Raw genomic sequence first — 20,926 nt, forward strand, 5'->3', positions numbered from 1 at the left:
GTTTGCTTTTTCTTTTCTTTTCTTTTTTTGGAACTGCTGCTGGATTCAGTAGTGCCATATAGAAAGTACACTGAATATCAGTAGTTAAATATAATTTGATTATATAAATTCTAATCTAAACCTAGGTTATTTATAAACTTAAGAGGGACTGTTATGTTCTTCTTTGCCTTGAGAGAATTTACATTAGTGGTCTTAATTCTTTTTTTAAAAAAATAGAAATATAAAATATTTGAGTAGCTTTTATTTCAATACTTAACCTATTTTATGCATGCCAGTATTTCTGGTTTTCATCTTATGTGTGTGTAAATCTTAATAACATTTTAATTCGAATTTTTGTTTGTGCTCCAGTTTTATAAGAGTTACCTCAAAAGCTAAGGCTGGATAGCATGGATGTATGTATATATGTATTTGAAGTATAATTAACATACAAAGTTATATTAGTTTCAGGTGTACAGCATAGTGATTCAACAATTCTGTACATTTCTCAGTGGTCACCATAGTGTAGTCACCATCTGTCACAAACGACTATATTCCCAATGCTGCACTTTTCATTCTCATGACTGATTTATTTTATAACCAGAGATTTGAGCCTCTTAACCTATTTCACATTTTACATATCCCCCCACCACCTCCTTTCTGGCAATTATTAGTTTATTCTCTGTATATAAGACTTTGGTTTTTCACTTGTTTGTTTTGTTTTTTAGATTCCACTTATAAGTGAAATCATATGGTATTTGTCTTTGTCTGACATATTTCACTTAGCACAATACCCTCTAGGTCCATCCGTGTTGTCGCAAGTGGCAAGATTTCATTCTTCTTTATGGCTGAGTAGTATTCCACTGTGTATATATACCACACCTTCTTTACACATTCATCTATCAGTGGACATTTGGCTCGCTTCCATATCTTGGCAGTTGTAAATAATGCAATAAACATAGAGGTGCATATATCTTTTTGAGTTAGTATTTGCATTTTCTTTGGCTAAATACCCAGTAGTGGAATTACTGGATTGTATGGTATCTCTACTTTTAATTTTTTTGAGGAAGCTCCATACTGTTTTCCACAGCAGTTACACCAATTTACATTCCCACCAACAGTGAACAATTCCTTTATCTCCACATCCTTGCCAACACTTGTTATTTCTTGTCTTCATGATTCTAGCCATTCTGACAGGTGTAAGGTGATAGATTTCGCATCATGGTTTTGATTTACATTTCCCTGATGATCAGTGAGGTTGAGCATCTTTTCATGTGTCTGTTGGCCATCTGCAGGTCTTCATTGGAAAAATGTCTATTCAGGTCCTCTGTCCATTTTTAATTAAATTATTTGGGTTTTTTGGTGTTGAGTTGTAGAAGTTTTTTGTATATTTTGGGTATTAGCTCCTTATCAGATATATCACTTGCAAATGTCTTCTCCCATTCATTCAGTAGGCTTTTAGTTTTGTTGGTGGTTTCCTTTGCTGTGCAAAAGCTTTTTATTTTGGTGTAATCCCAACAGTTTATTTTTGCTTTTGTTTCCCTTGCCTGAGAAGACGTATCTCATAAAATGTTGCTAAGGTCAATGTCAGACAAGTGCTGCCTATGTTTTCCTCAAGGATTTTTATGGTTTGAGGTCTCACATGTAGGTCTTTAATCCATTTTTAGTTTATTTTTGGGTATGGTCTAAGAAAATGATCCAGTTTTACTCTTTTGCATGTAGCTGTCCAGTTTTACCAACACCATTTGTTGAAGATACTGTCTTTTCCCCACTGTAGAGTCTTGCCTCCTTTGTTGTTGATTAATTCACCATATAAGCCATATAAGTTTTCTTTAGGGCTCTTTTTTCTGTTCCATTGATCGATGTGTCTATTTTTGTGCCAGACAATACTGTCTTGATTACTATAGCTTTGTGGTATATCTTGAATACTGAGACTGTGACACCTTTTTGTTCTTCCTTCTCAAGATTGCTTGGGCTATTTGGAGTTTTTTGTGGTTCAGTGAAAATTTTAGTATCATTTGTTCTATTTCTGTGAAAAATGCTATTGGTATTTTGATAGGGATTGCATCAAATCTGTAGATTGTTTTGGGTAGTACAGACATTTTAACAGTATTAATTCTTCCAATCCATGAGGTGTTTCTTTGTGTCATCTTAAATTTCTTTCAACGATGTTTTATAGTTTTTAGAGTACAGGTCTTTCACCTCCTTAAGTTTATTCCCAAGTATTTTACTATTTTTGGTGCAACTGTAAATGAGATGGTTCTCTTAATTTCTCTTTCTTCCACTTCATTATTAGTGCATAGAAATGCAACAGATTTCTATATATTAATTTTGTACCCTGCAGCTTTACTGAGTTCATTTATCAGTTCTAACAGTTTTTTGGTGGAGTCTTTAGGGTTTTCTTTTTCTTTTTTTTTTTAAGATTTTATTTATTTATTTGACAGAGAGAGACCACGCGTAGGCAGAGCAGCAGGCAGAGGGAGAGGAAGAAGCAGGCTCCCCACTAAGCAGGGAGCCCGATATGGGGCTCGATCCCAGGACCCTGGGATCATGACCTGAGCCGAAGGCAGACACTTAACAGACTGAGCCACCCAGGCGCCCCTAGGGTTTTCTATGTATATAGTATCATGCCATCTGCAAAGAGTGACAGTTTTACTTCCTTCTTACCAATGATTGTCTTTTGTTTTCTTCTTGTCTGATTGCCATGGCTAGGACCTCCAGTACTATGTTGAATGAAAGTGGTGAGCATGGACATCCTTGTCTGTTCCTGATATTAGGGAAAAAGCTCTCAGTTTTTCACCATTGGGTATGAGTACCTGTGGGTTTTTCATATGACTTTTATTATGTTGAGGCATATTCTCTCTAAACAAACTTTTTTGAGAATTTTTATTATGAACAGATATTGTATTTTGTCAAATGCTTTTCCTGCATCTAATGGAAATGATTATATATTTTTTTCCTTTACTTTGCAATGTGATGTATTATACTGATTGATTTGTGAATATTAAACCACTCTTAGATACCTGGAATAAATCCCACTTGATTCTGGTGAATGATTTTTTTAATGTATTGTTTATTTTAGTTTGCTAATATTTTGTTGAGGATTTTTACATCCATGTTCATTAGAGATATTGGCCTGTTTTTCTCTTTTCTTTGTAGTATCTTTGTCTGCTTTGGTATCAGGGTAATGCTGACCTCATAGAATAAATCTGGAAGTTTTCCTTCCTCTTCTATTTTTTTTTGGAATAGTTTGAGGAGAATAGGCATTAACTCTTCTTTAAATGTTTGGTAGAATTCACCTGTGAAGACGTATGGTCCTGGACATTTGGTTTTTTGGGAGTTTTTTTTTTTTTTTTTTCTGATTTAATTTCATTACTAGTAATTGGTTTATTCAGATTTTCTATTTCTTCCTGATTTAGTTTTGGAAAGTTAAATGTTTCTAGGAATTTATCCATTTCTTCTAGGTTGTCCGATTTGTTGACATATACTTTTTCATAATCTCTTATATATCTTTGTATTTCTCTAGAGCCGGTTGTTCTTTCTCCTTCATTTCTGATTTTATTTATTTGAGTCCTCTTTTTTTTTTTTTTTTCTTGATGAATCTGGCTAAAGGTTTATCAGTTTTGTTTATCTTTTCAAAGAAGCAGCTCCTGATTTCATCATTTCTATGGTTTTTTGTTTGTTGGTTTTTAGCCTCTACTTCATTTATTTGTTCTAATCTTTATTATTTCCTTTTTCTACTAGCTTTGGGCTTGTTTTTTTCTTTTTTTAGTTCTTTTTTTATCTTTTGTAACATTTGCTTTATTACTCTATGTACATTTTTCTTTATTTTTAATTTAAATTTAATTAGCCAGTTTAGAGTACATCATTAGTTTCAGATGTAGAAGTTCAGTAGTTTATCAGCTGCATATAACACCCAGTGCTCATTACCTCACGTGCCCTCCTTAATGCCCATCACCCAATTACCCCATCCTCCCACCCACCTCCCCTCCAGCAACCCTCAGTTTGTTTCCTATAGTTAAGAGTCTCTCATGGTTTTTCTCCCTCTCTGATGACTTTTTTTCCCTCCCTTCCCCTATGATCCTCTGCACTGTTTCTTATATTCCACATATGAGTGAAACTGTATGATAATTTTCTTTCTCTGATTGAGTTACTTCGCTCATCATAATACCCTCCAGTTCCATCCACGTTGATGTAAATGGTAAGTATTCAACCTTTCTGATAATTGAGTAATATTCCATTGTATACATATACACCACATCTTCTTTATCCATTCAGCTGTCAATGGACATCTCAGCTCTTTCCACAGTTTGACTAGTGTGGACATTGCTGCTATGAACATTGGGGTGCAGATGCCCCTTCAGATCACTACATTTGTGTCTTTGGGGTAAATACATAGTAGAGCAATTGCTGAGTTGTAGGGTACCTCTATTTTTAACTTCTTGAGGAACCTCCATACCATTTTCCAGAGTGGCTGTACAAGCTTATATACCCACCAACAGTTTAAGAGGGTTCCCCTTTCTCCACATCCCACCAACATTTGTTGTTTCCTGACTTGTTAATTTTAGCCATTCTGACAGATATGAGGTGGTAACTCATTGTGGTTTTGATTTGTATTCCCCCAAGTGAGGTGGAGCATTTTTTCATATGTCTGTTGGCCATTTGTATGTCTTCTTTGGAGAAATGTCTATTCATGTCTTCTGCCCATTTCTTAGGATTATTTGTGCCAGCTCTGTGAAAAAAGTTGATGGTATTTTGATAGGGATTGCATCGAATGTATAGATTGCTCTCGGTAGCATAGACATTTTAACAATATTTTTTCTTCCAATCCATGAACATGGAATGTTTTTCCATTTCTTTGTGTCTTCCTCATTTTCTTTCATGAGTGTTCTATAGTTTTTAGAGTATAGGTCTTTTACCTCTTTGGTTTGGTATCTTTTGGTTTTGGGTGCAGTTGTAAATGGGATCGATTCCTTAATATCTCTTTCTTCTGTCTAATTGTTAGTGTATAGAAATGCAACTGATTTCTGTGCATTGATTTTATATCCTGCCATGTTGCTGAATTCCTGTATGAGTTCTAGAAATTTTGGGGTGGAGTCTTTTGGGTTTTCCACATAAAGTATTGTGTCATCTATGAAGAGTGAGGGTTTGACTTCTTCCTTGCCAGTTTGCATGCCTTTTATTTCTTTTTGTTGTCTGATTGCTGAGGCTAGGACTTCTAGCACTATGTTGAACAACAGTGGTGAGAGTGGGCATCCCTGTTGTGTTCCTGACCTTAGGTGAAAAGCTCTCCGTTTTTCCCCATTGAGAATGATATTCGCTGTGGGCTTTTCATATATGGCCTTTATGATATCGAGGTATGTTCCCTCTATCCCTACACTGTGAAGAGTTTTAATCAAGAAAGGACAATGTATTGTGTCAAATGCTTTTTCTGCATTTATTGAGAAGATCATATGGTCCTGTCCTTTCTTTTATTAATGTGATGTATCATGTTGATTGATTTGTGAATATTGAACCACCCTAGCAGTCCAGGAGTAAATCCCACTTGGTCATGGTGAATAATCCTTTTAATGCACTGTTGGATTCTATTGGCTAGTATCTTGGTGAGAATTTTTGCATCCATGTTCATCAGGGATATTGGTCTGTCATTCTCCTTTCTGGTAGGATCTTTGTCTAGTTTTGGGATCAAGGTAATGCTGGCCTCATAGAACAAATTTGTAAGTTTTCCTTCCATTTCTATTTTTTGAAACAGCTTCCAAAGAATAGGTATTAGGTCTTTAAATGTTTGGTAAAATTCCCCTGGGAAGCCATCTGGCCCTGAACTCTTGCTTGTTGGGAGATTTTTGATTACTGCTTCAATTTCCTTTCTGGTATGGGTCTGCTTAGGTTTTCTATTTCTTCCTGTTTCAGTTTTGGTAGTCTATAAGTTTCTGGGAATGCATCCATTTCTTCCAGCTTGCCTAATTTGTTGGCATATAATTGCTCATAATATGTTCTTAAAATTGTATCTCTTGGTGTTGGTCATGATCTCTCCTCTTTAATTCACAATTTTATTTATTTGGGTCCTTTCTCTTTTCTTTTTGATAAGTCTGGCTAGGGTTTTATTGATCTTATTAATTATTTCAAAGAACCAGCTTCTAGTTTCATTGATCTGTTCTACTGTTCTTTCAGTTTCTATTTCATTGATTTCTGCTCTAATCTTTATTAATTCTCTTCTCCTGCTTGGTTTAGGCTTTATTTGCTGTTCTTTCTCCAGCTTCTTTAGGTGTAAGGTTAGTTTGTGTATTTGAGACTTTTCTAATTTCTCAAGAATGGCTTGTGTTGCTATGTACTTCCATCTTAGGACTGCCTTTGCTGCATCCCAAAGGTTTTGAACAGTTGTGTTTTCATTTTCACTTGTTTCCATGAGTTTTTTTTAATTCTTTAATTTCCTGGTTGCCCCATGCATTTTTTAGTAGGATGCTCTTTAGCCTCCAAATATTTGAATTCCTTCCAAATTTCCTCTTGTTATTGAGTTCCAGTTTCAAAGCATTGTGGTCTGAAAGTATTCAGGGAATGATCCCATTCTTTTTGTACCAGTTGAGACCTGATTTGTGCTCCAGTATGTGATCTATTCTGGAGAATGTTCCATGTGCACTTAAGAAGAATGTGTAGTCTGTTGCTTTAGGATGGAATGTTCTGAATATATCTGTGAAGTCCATCTAGTCCAGTGTGTCATTCAAAGCCCTTGTTTCCTTGTTGATCTTCTGCTTAGATGATCTGTCCATTGCTGTGAGTGGGGTGTTAAAGTCCCCTCCTATTATTGTATTATTATCAGTGTGTTTCTTTAATTTTGTTATTAATTGGTTTATATAATTGGCTGCTCCCAAGTTAGGAGAATAAATATTTACAATTGTTAGATCTTCTTGTTGGATCAACCGTTTAATTATATAGTGTCCCTCTTCATCCCTTACTACAGTCTTTGGTTTAAAATCTAATTCGTCTGATATAAGGATTTCTAACCTAGCTTTCTTTTGATGTCTGTTAGCATGATAAATTGTTCTCCCCCTCCGGTGCCACTTTCAATCTGGAGGTGTCTTTGGGTCTAAAATGAGTCTCTATAGACAGCATATGGATGGGTCTTGCTTTTTATCCAATCTGATACCCTGTGTCTTTTGATTGGAACATTTAGTCCATTTACATTCAAATAACTATTGAAAGTTATGAATTTAGTGCCATTGTATTACCTGTAAAGTCCCTATTTCTGTATATTGTCTCTGTTTCTTTCCGGTCTGTGTTACTTTTGGGCTCTCTCTTTGCTTACAGGATCCCATTTAATATTTCTCCAGGGCTGGTTTACTGATCACAAATTCTTTTAGTTTGTTTGTCCTGGAAGCTCTTTAACTCTCCTTCTATTTTGAATGACAATCTTGCTGGATAAAATATTCTTGGCTGCATGTTTTTCTCATTTAGTACGCTGAAAATATCATGACAGCCCTTTCTGGCCTGCTAGGTCTCTGTGGATAGGTCTCCCACCAGTCTAATGTTCCTACACTTGTACATTAAGGACCTCTTGTCTCGAGCTGCTTTCAGGATTTTCTCTTTATCTCTGAAATTTGCCAGCTTCACTATTATATGTCACTAATATATATCAATTATATATTGATTTTGCCAGGGGTTCTCTCTACCTCCTGGACTTGAATCCCTGTTTCCTTCCCCAAATCAGGGAAGTTCTCAGCTATGATTTACTCAAATATACATTCTGTCCCTCTCTCTCTTTCTTCTTCCTCTGGGACCCCAATAATTCTAATATTGTTTTGCTTTACAGTATCACTGATTTCTTGAAGCCTCCTTTAATGGCCCATTAGTTGTTTTTTTTTCTTTTCCTCAGCTTCCTTCCTTTCCATCATTTTGTCTTCTATGTCACTGACTCTCTCTTCTGCCTCATTTACTCTAGCTGTTTGAGCATCCATTTTAGACTGCATCTCAGTTAAAGCATTTTTTATTTCAGCCTGATTAGATTTTATTTCTGCACTAAGAGGTTCTCTATTGTCTTTTATGCTTTCTTCAAACCCAGAGTAACTTTATAATCATTATTCTGAATTCTAGGTCTGACATTTTACTTATATCCATATCAATTCAATCTACAGCAGAGTATTACCTCTGGTTTTTTCTTTTGTTGTGAACTTCTCTTTCTCACCATTTTATCCAGAGAAGAATAGATGAACGAGAGAACAAAGTCAAAAATATCAGCCACAACCCCAGCAAAATACACACTAAACAAATCTGAAGAGGTCAGAAACCAAAAAAGAAAAGGAAATAAAAGGGAGGAAAAAAGAATATAAGCTCACAGGTGGACAAAACAGGGTGATCCTCTTGGTCCTGGGTATTTTTTGGTCTCTTTGTTAGAAGACACTAAATCCCAAAATTGTAAGGAAAGAAAAATGTATATATACAAAAATAAAATTGAATACAGTGAAAGGAAGCCAGAAATGAAGAATATATCTATAAATGAAAATTAAAAAAGACTTAAAAACAAAGAGTTGATAAAGTAAGCAACTAGTTGAAAAGGAAAAACAAGAAAAAAGAAAAAGAAAATTTTAAACTGAAAGACTAAAGACTCATGAGAAAAAGACCTCAAATTCTATATACTATTTTCTCCTAGCACAAGAGTTTTTCAGTTCTGTGTGATCCATAGATTTGGTATCACCCAGTGTTCCTGCTGGTCTTCTGGGGGAGGGGCCCGTTGCACTGATTCTCAGGTGTCTTTGCCTGGGCTGAGTTGCACCACCCCTTGCCAGGGGGCCAAGCTCAGTGTAAGCTGCTTTGGGTTGCTCTATGTGGTTTTTGTTCCCTGAAGGGTTTCATGCCGCTTGCAAAAAGTGGTTGTGTTTCTATGTGTAGAATTGCAGCAATTCTTTTCTTAGCTCTCGGGTTGAATTCACAGGAGTTCAGAATGATTTGATAGATATCTACGTGAATTCAAGGGACCAGATGAAATGCAGGTCCCCTACTCTTCCACCATCTTCCCTCTATTCTCCCTTTTTTAGTTCTTTTCAGTATAAAGTTAGGTTGTTTATTTGAGATTTTTCTTGTTTCCTGAGGTAAGCCTGTATTGTTATAAACTTCCTTCTTAGAACTGTTTTTGCTGCATTCCAAGGATTTGGTACCATGTGTTTTCATTTTTATGTGTCTCCATGTATATTTTTTTTCCTCTTTGATTTCTTATTCAATTCATTTTTTAGTAGCATATTGCTGAGTCTCCATATGTTCAGGCTGGCTTTTAAAATGTGCCAGAAAAGGTAAAAACTGGGTATGTTTGCTAATATAGGTTTTTAAATCATTTTTTCAATGTATTTCAATCATCTTTAATAAAAATGTATCACGTTTAGAATAAAAATAAATTTCAAGGTTGAAGGGAGGGAAAGATTAAATGTAACATATAATATATATATACATTATCGTGTTCAGTTATTGGTTATATGCATATGCACTTTTTCAAATATAATGACATATTTTAATGATAATTGAAGTGGACTTCTAATGTAATCAAATTCATCTTAATATTGTTTTCAAGTTAGATTATTAACATTGACATATTTAACTAGATAATATATAGATGCTCCAAATATAAACAGTAATATAAACAGTCCTTGAATTTTAAATCATCAATTTTCTTAATTATCCAGAAGTAAACTTGAAATACAAACACCACATTTGATGTTAATCACAAAAAATTGCAATAACACATTAAAGTCTATGAGATAAAATAATGGGATTATTTTCTGAACTATTATTTTAAAGAGAGTTGTCATTCCTCCCATCAACAACAGTGCCTCTAAGTTCTTATTCTGTTGGTGATTAATACTTTATATACATTTAAATAAATTTATAAGAAAACTCATTTTTTTTCTCTGTCACATCAATGGAATTTAAACCTCCCAGGGTCCCAGGTAATAGCAAAAGTGCCAATCCTTCAGTTACAGAGTTACTCTAGCCTTATAATGTTCATTTGCATTTTTCTTGTCCCACAGAGAAATGTACTTCCCATTGCTATACATGATATTCAGTTCAGTTTCTATATCCAGGAAATTTTAATATTCTTCTGGAGGATTAAATAATAGTGTTTTTTTCTTGTACAAAAGAAGTGTTAAGTTATGGGGATTTTTTTATATGTAGACATTTTTTCTTAAGTGTTTATAATTATTTTATAAATAAATATTTCTTTTATATTTTAAGATACTTATAAGAAATATTTTAATTTTATAAATGCTGTGTAGATTTTCCTCATGTTGCTCTTAAACATTAGTGATTTCCATTTCTAGTAATGTTTACTCTTTACCCTTTATTAGGTTAACTGTTAGAATTGTTGCATAGGCTTTACTTCTTTTCTTATATTTTAAAATTTCTCCTGTGGCAGAAAAATATGCCATACTTCTATTATATTGACCTGTGCCAAGACTCAGGTTCTACTTCTAGTTTTGAGATAAGATAATCAAGACACAAATAATGACATAACTGACTTATCTTCAAATCTCTTTTTAGTATCTTTCTATATCCTTAAGCTAAATAAGAGCAAGATACCAAAGAATGATTCACCTGGCCTGTTTGATCTGCAAAGCCTGTTTTATCACATGTGACTTTAGTGGAATTGTATAAGGCCTGTGAGTGGGTGTGTATGAAGGTAGCCTGGTTTGGGCAAGAGAATATGTATGTGTAGTAAGAGAAATGTCTTCTAAGAAAAATCTCTTCTGAGCTTAGAGCCCATGTTACATTGATGAAGAAAAGAGATAAATGGGTGCTGGTAAGATGGTGGTGACTATAAAAATTAAGATGTTTGTCCTATTATGTAATAAATTAGCACTCAGGTTAGTAGCATGCATTATATAGTTAATTTTTCTCTCTTTAATTAATTCTCTAGAAAACAGGACTTAATTTCGCCCACATTGTGGATTTGTGTATTTTTAAAAATAGAAAAAAAAAACACAGTAAATGATCTAGGCATGATCATTGCATTATCTCAAGAGAGCTGCATACTGGTGGAAAGAATCTGTATACCTCCTGTAAAGTTAGTTACATAATTAATTTGTTTAACAAAGGTTATAAAATTTTGCTATAGAGATTGTGCAGTACAGAGCAAATGCAGAAATCATGGAAGAGCTTCCTTGGAGCACCTAAGAGACTTATAGCTGCCATGGACAATTGCCAGTGAGCAACCTAGGATTTTATAGGAGCCAAAATGGTGGATTTCTTGTAGGACATGGTCTTTTATACATGGAATTTCTATTACTGTCATGAGGAATGTACACAAATAATCTATGCCCTTAATAGGTAATATTTAGATAGCAGAGTCTCTCCTAGTGAGCCAAATTCAATCCACCAAGGTTATCAGCCTCACTCATCAGAGTCAGTGCCTGGGCATGCCCAACCAAAACATCTGTCTTCAGATTCTAGGCATTCTCCAAAGCCCATTTTACCACACATGGCTCATCAGAATAGTAATTTTTTAAAGGTTCATCTATATCGAGAGCTTCATTTGCCAGACACTATATTAAGCACTTTATATGCTTTTAAATGATTACAACATCCCTATACATTATTATCTCCACTGTGTGATAAGAAAACTGAATTAGGTGATTTAAGTTGCTTTTCCAAAGCTCACAGTGACTTTTCCATAGAGCTATGATTTGAACTTAGGTTTGCCTTGCAAATCTTACTTTCTTTTATGCTGACTGCCAATACAAGACACTGAAAGCAGACATGGTTTTCCTAGTATATTCAACATTAATTAATTCAGCTCTTTATTCATTTACCTCTTGGGTTTAAAGCCCATGTTACCTCAATAAAGAATAAAGATAAAATGGGTTAAAAAATGAAAAACTTTAAATATATATGTTAAGAGATACATACTTTTTTTTCCTACTAACTGTTGAGACTCTCTCCTCTAAGATTTAAAACATTATGGGGGCGCCTGGGTGGCTCAGTTGGTTAAGCGACTGCCTTCAGCTCAGGTCATGATCCTGGAGTCCCGGGATCGAGTCCCGCATCGGGCTCCCTGCTCAGTGGAGAGTCTGCTTCTCCCTCTGACCCTCCTCCCTCTCATGCTCTCTGTCTCTCATTCTCTCTCTCGCAAATAAATAAAATCTTTAAAAAAATTTTAAAAATAAATAAATAAAACATTATGATAGTTATATGGGAGTTAGGATAGATTTTTATTCATCAAGGATTGTCAAGTAGAGTCCTACCTTCTATACAAGTGAAAAACACATTAGCTGGGTGCTCAGATTTCTTTCTAGATCTTTTTACTTTTTTCTAATAGGAATAATTTGGGACAACTCTACAGTGTGTTCTTCCCTTATAAATGTTGGTGAGTCCTGAAGAGATATTTTGTTGGACTTCCCAAAACAGGACGGACTTATCCTTAGTATGTTAGGTTAATACAAATCCAACCTCCTCTTCCAACCCTCATTCACAATTTACATTATCATTTTATAAAATGAGAATAACCACCTGCCTTTCTGAAATTTGAGAATGAGCAAGAAAGACATTATTTATTTAATAGTAAAGTTCTGTACGGTGAATCACAAAACTCAGATTTTTCATGTCCTATTTTCTACAGATCAGTAGTTAGCACAAAACAACTCATGTAATGTTTAAAATAGATTATGAGTGGCATAGTAAAATATATTACTCTTATAGAGAACAGAAATTAAAATTAGGAGCTGTTGGCAAGATGTTATTCCATAAAGAGTGCCTGAAATAGCATTTTATAAATATCAAATTGATGCTTCCTATTTTTATTCACTGCCTATGAGATATTAAGAATATAAGAGCTTTATTGCTTATAGTCACAATTTATCTATAATATAACATTTAAGATGAGGTTTTGCTTGCCAGTGTTGCAAAAGCAGTTATGAAGCGTGTTTTTTACCTGCAACCTAGCTAAATGTGATAGCACACCTTAATTCTGTAAAATACATACTTTTCAGCCACTTGGTGAAAGCTAAGATCTGAAGTTTTGTCCTACCTTGACACTGATCTGCAGAGATGGTCAAGATTATTGTTTTTAATATCCAGTTGCTAGCAAGGATCTTATCATAATAATGTAGTGGCCCTTATATATTGTTGTTAGAACAGTGTTATACTCTTATAAATCAACGATGATTGTTAATGGCAATTATTGCTCCCCTATAAATGAAAGCAGGAACAAAATAGTGCAATGGGGCTGATCACTATAAAGAAAATGAGACTTTCCATAATAAAAGATGATGATAAAGCATCAGTTGACCTCCAGATGCTTTTTAATGAGCTATGGCTTTGCTTGCGGGACATGTGATCACCCTCCATCCTTACCCCTTAAATGCCATCCTCTTTCTGCTCCCACTTAATCCCCAAATGCTATTTCCTATCCAAAGACCAGTATGTCTACTGTAGTTTTTTACAACTCCAAGCTTTGGCATATTATTCAAATTCGGATGTCATAGAATCTATAGAAGCAACTTCTGTTCACCCTGTTTGCACTTGACTTGTATCTGTTTTGTTAGTAAAAGATGCTTTGAGTTTTCTGTCAACCTTCTTAGCATAGGTCCAGGATTACGAGATTGCAACTCTCACTCTGATTCTAGGTAATTTTCCTAATCATTGGGTTTGTATATCACATTGGGAAAGCCATTCTCTTAATGGAAGAAGGAGTTGTGCTATTGAACTGTCATGTACAGGAGGCTGATCACTACTTCCTGTATTTTCTGTCAGGCTTAATTTTAAGAGTAAACTCCATTTGATTACAGTTTTCACTGTGCTAGATTGAAGGAGTTCATTGACCTCGAAGAACAATAGAATCATAAGATCTTCAAGTCAGAGGAATTCTTATAAGTAAGATAGTGCAATTGTCTTTTCTGTGGTGTCCCTGAAGCAGACTATCTCCTGATGCCAGGAAGCATGCTGTCATGATGTGTCTCTAGAAGGTTCGAATCCTGGCTGGTCACATACAAGTTGTGTGACACCATGTAGTCAACTCTTTTAAACCTCATTTCATCATCTGTAAAATGGAAACAAAATACTGTATACATATATGCGAAGTACTTAAGCATAATTCATGCTCAGTAAATTCTAGGCATTATTAGCATCATGGTTATTATTTGACCACTTTTTTGCAAAAACATGTTTTGTGCAACTCATCAGTTTCTGATGAAATATTTAGGTTAGGCTGACTTCTGGTTTTCTATAATTCTAATTCTAGGCTCTTCAACTCACTGAAAACCCCTTTTATGACCACCTTATATTTTCTCCTCTCTTTAAGTTTTCACATGGCAATATTTATAGGCTCATATATACAATTATTTTGACTATTTTACTCATCTTTTAAATGAGGATATTAATAGCACTTTATAGAATTGCTGTGAACATTAGATGAGATAATGAAGGCAAGAAAGAACGTATTGCCTGCTATGTAATGAACATATAGATAAAAGTTACTATCCCATTATTATTATAGTGCTTACAAAAAAGTTTCCTTTTTTTGTTTTTTGTTGTTGTTGTTTAATATTTTATTTATTTATATATTTGAGAGAGATTGAGGGAGAGAGCTAGAGAGAGCATGAGAGCAGGGTGAGGGGCAGAGGGAGAAGAAGACTCCCCGCTGAGCAGGGAGCCTGATCCAGGACTCGATCCCAGGATCCTGGGATCATGACCTGAGCTGAAGGCAGACACCTAACCAACTGAGCCACCCAGGTGCCCTCCTTTTTTTTGGAACAGTTATGCCATACTTAAGCCATATTGAACTTGTGTTATATATATATATATACTTATGTACAGAATTTTGTTTAACATATATAAAATAAAATTTATATATAAATATTTTAAAATTAAGTTAAAATTAAGATATAAAAATTTATATTATATAACATATAATTATATGAATTTATTAGTTTATTAATTATAAATTTGTTATTTATATTCTATATTTTATATAATTATACTTATATATTATATGATATCTTAAATATATAATTACATATAATATATAAAACATCTTGGTTCATGAACAAATTCATCAGCCTCATCTAAAGCCTACAGAATACCTTTCCCTTTATTCAGAGAAATAATAGGCAAAAAAGACTTCTTAATCAGTTTAAAACCAAATTTTTATTTTAGAAGATATTATTTCTACATAATAATAAGCCCTAAATATATGCCAATCTAAAAGTTTCTTCTTGAAAGGGAAAGAGAAAGGAGAGAAATATAAAATCCATATCCTAGGAAATATCAATGGCCTTAATATAAAAGAGTTAAATTAAAACATGAATATAGGTACACAAATTTAGTCTTTTGTTAGAAATGTATATTTACTCATTCATCCCTATTCTATTAGGGCAGACAATTTATGTATTTTACCTAAAATTGGTTAATGGGTTTGGCCTTTTCAAAAATACTCATTGCACTCATTTCAGCTTCAGCTTCTTTGGTGTGGACATAGTGTGTGAATTTTTTGTGACAGTAAGCCAGTAGTTATTATGCATGGGGGACTCTGGTAGAAATGCAGTATTTTGTACTAATTGCTAACAGAAAGATCTGTAATATCAGTTGCATGATTTGTCCCTTACATGTGCCCAGCTATAACGATCTGAATTTAGTACTGCATTTGTTAATATTAGACACAAATTTATCCTGACACTTTTATAGGCAAAGCCTCAGAAACATTTAGTCATGTAAAATATAATCATAGTCTTGAAATATTTGCTTTTGTTCCCATGCAGTTTAGCCAGGATCTCACTTTATAACCTTATCTCTTGCTGAATAGAATGGTTGGAAGAGGTTCTTTGGGGGTCCTGATTATAAGATAGGTGTTAATTTACACTGAGCAGTTACTGCACATTCATCAAAGAACAACTGTTTACATAATGTGAATATTCCATGTCTCTGTACACTCTTCAAATCTTCCCTCTTATAGTGAATTAAATGTGGTTTTAATTTGCATCCATGTTTGTTGCCAGACACTTCAGACTTTTTGAGGGCAAATAAAAGTAGCTTGCGGTATATGTAAAATATTTTGTGTCAGAATAAAATAGCAAACCATTATGTAAAAGGCATATTTCCTCGTGGGTGTATCTTCTAACTGCATGAACTAAACTTATATAGAAGCTTTAGGAAAATCCCCATGGCTGTCATATCCATAAGTCTTTCTGACCCATTTGGACAGATGTTAGTATATTACTTGGAGCATACTGTAAAACTTACCTTTCACTTACAAAATGTGCTTCTACTTTGTTCCTCAAAAAGCAAATACAGAGACCATAAGACATGGGACAATAATAGATCTTTGGAACAGAAACATAAAATGGGATGTATGAGTCCTTGAAAGAGCAATTAAATACATTTTTATTTCAACAACTGAAGATGAGGAACCAAAACAGATGGGCAGGGGATAGAATAAGCGAGAGAAAAATCAGTATTCATCATGCCTCTTGGCATTCTAGTTCACCAATTTACTCTGTAGTGTATTACAGTAAATCAGATCTAGTTCTGCATTCCAGTGCTTGATTTATTCTTATATGAAATAAAATCTGAGAAAACTTTTCCCTGGAAATTTCTGGAGCCACCAGTGAGGAACCTCTAGCCACACTATTATCAGTGAGCTGACTCAATTTCTTCTTGGAAATAGGTAGGTTATAAATTATAAATACATTAGAGAAAGGGCTAGCAAAAGATTCCTGAAGAACACACTGCCCTAAAAAGCATGGTGAGACATCCTATTATGAAGTATCTCTCAAGATCTTGAAAGTAAAAAGAACATATTTTTTGTTTACATCCTGGGAACATCTGCCGAAAATCCATCTTCACTAGAAGTTGAATGGAACTTTATAATAATGATAAAGTTGGCCTCAGTGGAAAAGGAACCTTTGTATCCTTCCTAACTTTTAATAAAATTAAGAATTTTTGCTAATACTTGTTCTTAGCCTGTGAATTGCAACTTGTAAGTCCCTGATCTGAATTTGAACTCTAAATCACACTTACAAAACTTGGGAAAGTTTATCAATTATGTATTGCTGCCACTCCAAAATTCAGTAGCTTAAAACAACAACTGGATATATCCTCAAGTTTCTGTAGGTTGACAGATTGGGCTGGCTCCAATGGATAGTTCTTTTGTTGTCATGCCTGAGGAGGCTCAGATAGCCCCATTCACATGATGGAGCCTCAGCTGGAATGGTCGGGCCTGCCTTTCTCTTGCTCACAGCTGCCTCTCTTCCTCAAGAAGACTCATTTGGGATTATCCATAAGGCAGCAGAGTTCCAAGAATGTGAAAGCAGAAAATGCTGAACGCCTTGAAGCTGAGGCTGAAGAGTCACACAATATTCCTCTGACACACTCTTTGGGTCAGAGTGTGTCATAAATCCAACCCAGATTTAAGGGGGAGAAATAAGGCTCTACCTCTTAATGGGAGAACAGGAAGGAAGTGGTGACCATTTTTAATCCATCCCAGAACTGAGCATTGCCCTTATCTGGTCAGTAACCCATCTGTGTTGTTTCTTTCTTGATAACATTTCTTATCTTTTTGCTTCTCATCCCTTCCTCCATTCCAATAACTCTTTCCTAAGTCAAAACTGAATTACCTCAAAACAAACAAACAAAAACCTGAATTACTTTATGTGGGTATCATAACAGCCATATCCCAACATTACTCAGTCTCTGCCTCTCCAATCACAAGACAATTTTTCCTTACCATTGTTTTTATTCTGTTCTCCTGTTCCTCACATATCTGTGTTGTTCTCCAGTTCCTATCTCATTATCATGTTCTCCCATTTAGACACTTCCTGTTTGACCATTCTTCTCTCCCTCCCTTCCTCCCTCCCTCCCTTTCCCTCTCTCCCTCTCTCTGTTCTCTCCCTCTAACACTCTGCTCTTTTCCAAAATATTTTTGCTCTTCTTTCACAAAGATAGTCATAAGCACATGTTTTTTTACTATGTTTACTGTGTGTAAGACACTATCCTAAACACTGTGACCAAAGGTTTTTAAGATCTCTTCTCTGGTATGGAAGAAGTAATATATAAACAAAGTAATAAGGGAGCTCATACACACATGAGTGTTAAGATAACGAGACCAAGGGAATGCAATAGTGATTGCTGGAGACAGTCATTTCTGAGTCATCATGGCCTTCCCCTCCGAGGAAGTACCACTTAAGCCCTTGACCTGAATATCCAGGAGCTGCATAGGGGAAGATGGAGGGAGAAGTATCCGAGGCAGAGGAGACAACAAGCAAAATGACGACTTTCATCTTTAGGAATGAGCATCCCTAAAGCTTATCATCTGCAATGGTGTCTCTAAACCCTAGCTGTATGATCGGATCCTCTATAATCTAAAAATTCTGACGCCTAGGCCTTGCCACAGACCCAAGAAATCAGATGCTCTGAAGGTGGGGGTGGGAAGTACCTGGACATCTGTATTTTATAAATCCCCATAGGATTTTAATGTACAGCCAAGTGGCTGTCTTCTGTAATTTAAGAAAATTGTTCAGATGATTCTGAGACCCACTAGCGTTTGACACCCAGACTGTGTTCTGATGTTTAGACAGAGTCAATTCGGCACCTAATTATGTTGCCGGTTGTGTTTTCTGTAAATGTTTCATGTAGACAGGTGTGTTAAAGCTTCTCAAGCACTCCCATTGAACTGGGAGCAGGAAGACACAGCACTCTGTTGTTTACACTGAGTTTCCATGTAGAGCAAATTCCCTTTCATTCCGGTTAGCAGAAGAGGAAGAGAATACAGCTCTAGTTCCACACTTGGGCTCCTGCCTCCAAAGCCTCTTTGTTCACTCAGCTGGCAAAGCTCCTGCAGGGGACACTCTACAGTTGCAGGTATCATCCGTACGCAGCTGATTTACTGAAAGCCCTGCTGGGGCAGTTGAAGCCCTGTGAAGGGATCTTGTAACTCACCTTTAACTACTGTCCTATCAAAAAAATCACCCTCTGTACTACTTCTCTTTGTTTACAAGCTTTAGTTAGTGGCTTTTTCTCCATTAGGCAGCTCAGGGGAGTGCTATTTTAGAGGACTGATTGAATTCTTGCCAGTTTGGGGCATGGTCCAAAGCTACTCCAAATCTTGGTATTTGCCATGTTATGCATTTACCTCTCTTCTTATTGTGCATAGTTTTGATACCTCCTTCTGCTGAATATATGCTAGAAATTATAACTGTCTACATAAATGCATATCATAAACACAGTAATACATGCTCCTTGGCATGGAGAAGCTACACCTCGTTGCTCCGTTGCAAAGGGTTAAAAAAAAAAAAAAAGGAACTAAAAACTTCAAACTGAATATGTATATATTTAAAATCCTACAAGAGAATTCAAGTATTTTCATTTTAGAAATTCTACTGTTTATGAAATTAATCTAATAATGAAAAAACCATCCATTTTTTTTTCTCTCTACTAACTCTACCACCAGCCCCCTTCCACCACGCCAAGCATGAGCACTCCCTCTTTCTAATTACCGAAAAGATTATACATAGAATATTAGCACTTCTGGCTACTTACGGAATAACACTTTCCTGGCCCTTAGCAATTATTTATCCACAAGGCTGGATGAGGTTAATTAGCAAAGCAGGAATTTGTGGGAGAGCATGTAATGACGGGCGATAATGGGCTGAAAGGCTAAAGAGGAAAAGTTGGCAAATAAGTCGGTAAGTAAGTAAATAAATACATACATACCATGAGCCAAAGAAACACAAATTATAAAAAGAAAAGTTTTTCTTTTGACTTCTCTTTTTTAAAAATTATTCTTTTCCGTAGTTGTCAAGCGGAAAAGTTGCACAAATTTGGGATATGCAGCCTACATGGTATGTGAAACACGGGGAGACCCCATTGCTGTAGACACTCTCCAGTCCACTGCAGTAGAGCACGTTATTTGCATACAGTTTTAGACACGGGAGCATGTCTTATGATCTAGTTACAGATGTCCTCTAGATTGCTTATGTGGGAACTGCTGGAACGTTCATAATGTTATATCCCATGTCTTACCTCTCGTACTTCTGTAATATGCTCGTTCCCCTCAAAATCCATTTGCTCCTCCTCTTTGGTTCTCACCTTACGTCCCTGTCCCTATTTCAGCTTCTGGCCAACAGGCATGTCTGCTCTCCTGTTGTTCTTTTCCTCTTTTTTCCAACCATCATCCATTTGAAAGTGTTAATTATCTAAGATGTGTAGCATCATCTCTCGTGGAATTATACGTGGGCCATAAAATATTTCATAGCTGAAATCTTTGAACATCTGCCTGGGATGTTTAACAGAAGTAAATATTCTATGTCATTTCCCCTTTCACAGTTTGTGGAGATGAATGCACGGGCCTTCTTCTCGGTGACTTGGCTCACCTGGAGCAGATGGCCATGAGTATCAACCTCACTGGCCCACTACCTGCCCCATATAAAATGCTGTATGGTCTCGAAAATATGACTCAAGAACTAAAGGTAGGTTGGAGCAGTCATGGCAAGAGCCAGGGAAAAGATGACAGAAGCTTCCCAAGGGGTAGTGGCCAGAATTAGTAAATCTTCCCTTCACTCCAAATCAAGGCAAGCAACCAGGAGGAAAATTCAGAGATTTTCTAAACCAGTGTTTTTCAAATTTGAGTATTAACTATAACAGATTGCTGTTAAGGGAAAGTGGCTTATGTACCCTCAGTGCTTGGCCTAAATCAGCTTTATTATGTTATTTAAATATGTACAAACATAAAATCAGGTATAGTTCCTATACTTACAGCTCGATAAAATCAAAACACATTAATCCTTACAAAAGCCTAAAAAAACCCAATAAAATTAAAATTAAAAACGTTAATATAAAATAACAGATGATTTTTGCTGAGAGCAAATTGCTGCTTGCAACAAGAATATGACCCTGACTACTTCCACACAGGTTCTTTCATCAGTATGTATCTTACATATAATTCCTACCATTCTACAGTATGAACTACAGAGCCCCTTGC

The 20,926-nt window shown here is 35.5% G+C and overlaps 1 protein-coding gene across 1 annotated transcript in view; it reads left to right on the forward strand.

Moving 5' to 3' along the window:
• Positions 1-20,926, forward strand: part of LAMA2 (laminin subunit alpha 2) — a 576,425-nt gene that overhangs the window by 407,744 nt on the left and 147,755 nt on the right. Inside the window, exon 33 of the mRNA XM_081828983.1 lies at positions 20,272-20,414. Coding sequence (XP_081685109.1) covers positions 20,272-20,414 — 143 coding nt within the window. The remainder of the gene's footprint in view (positions 1-20,271; positions 20,415-20,926) is intronic.

The sequence above is a fragment of the Leptonychotes weddellii genome, chromosome 8, assembly GCF_054177405.1.
Source record: "Leptonychotes weddellii isolate Sample4059 chromosome 8, ASM5417740v2, whole genome shotgun sequence".
In the NCBI taxonomy this organism is placed as follows: Eukaryota; Metazoa; Chordata; class Mammalia; order Carnivora; family Phocidae; genus Leptonychotes; species Leptonychotes weddellii.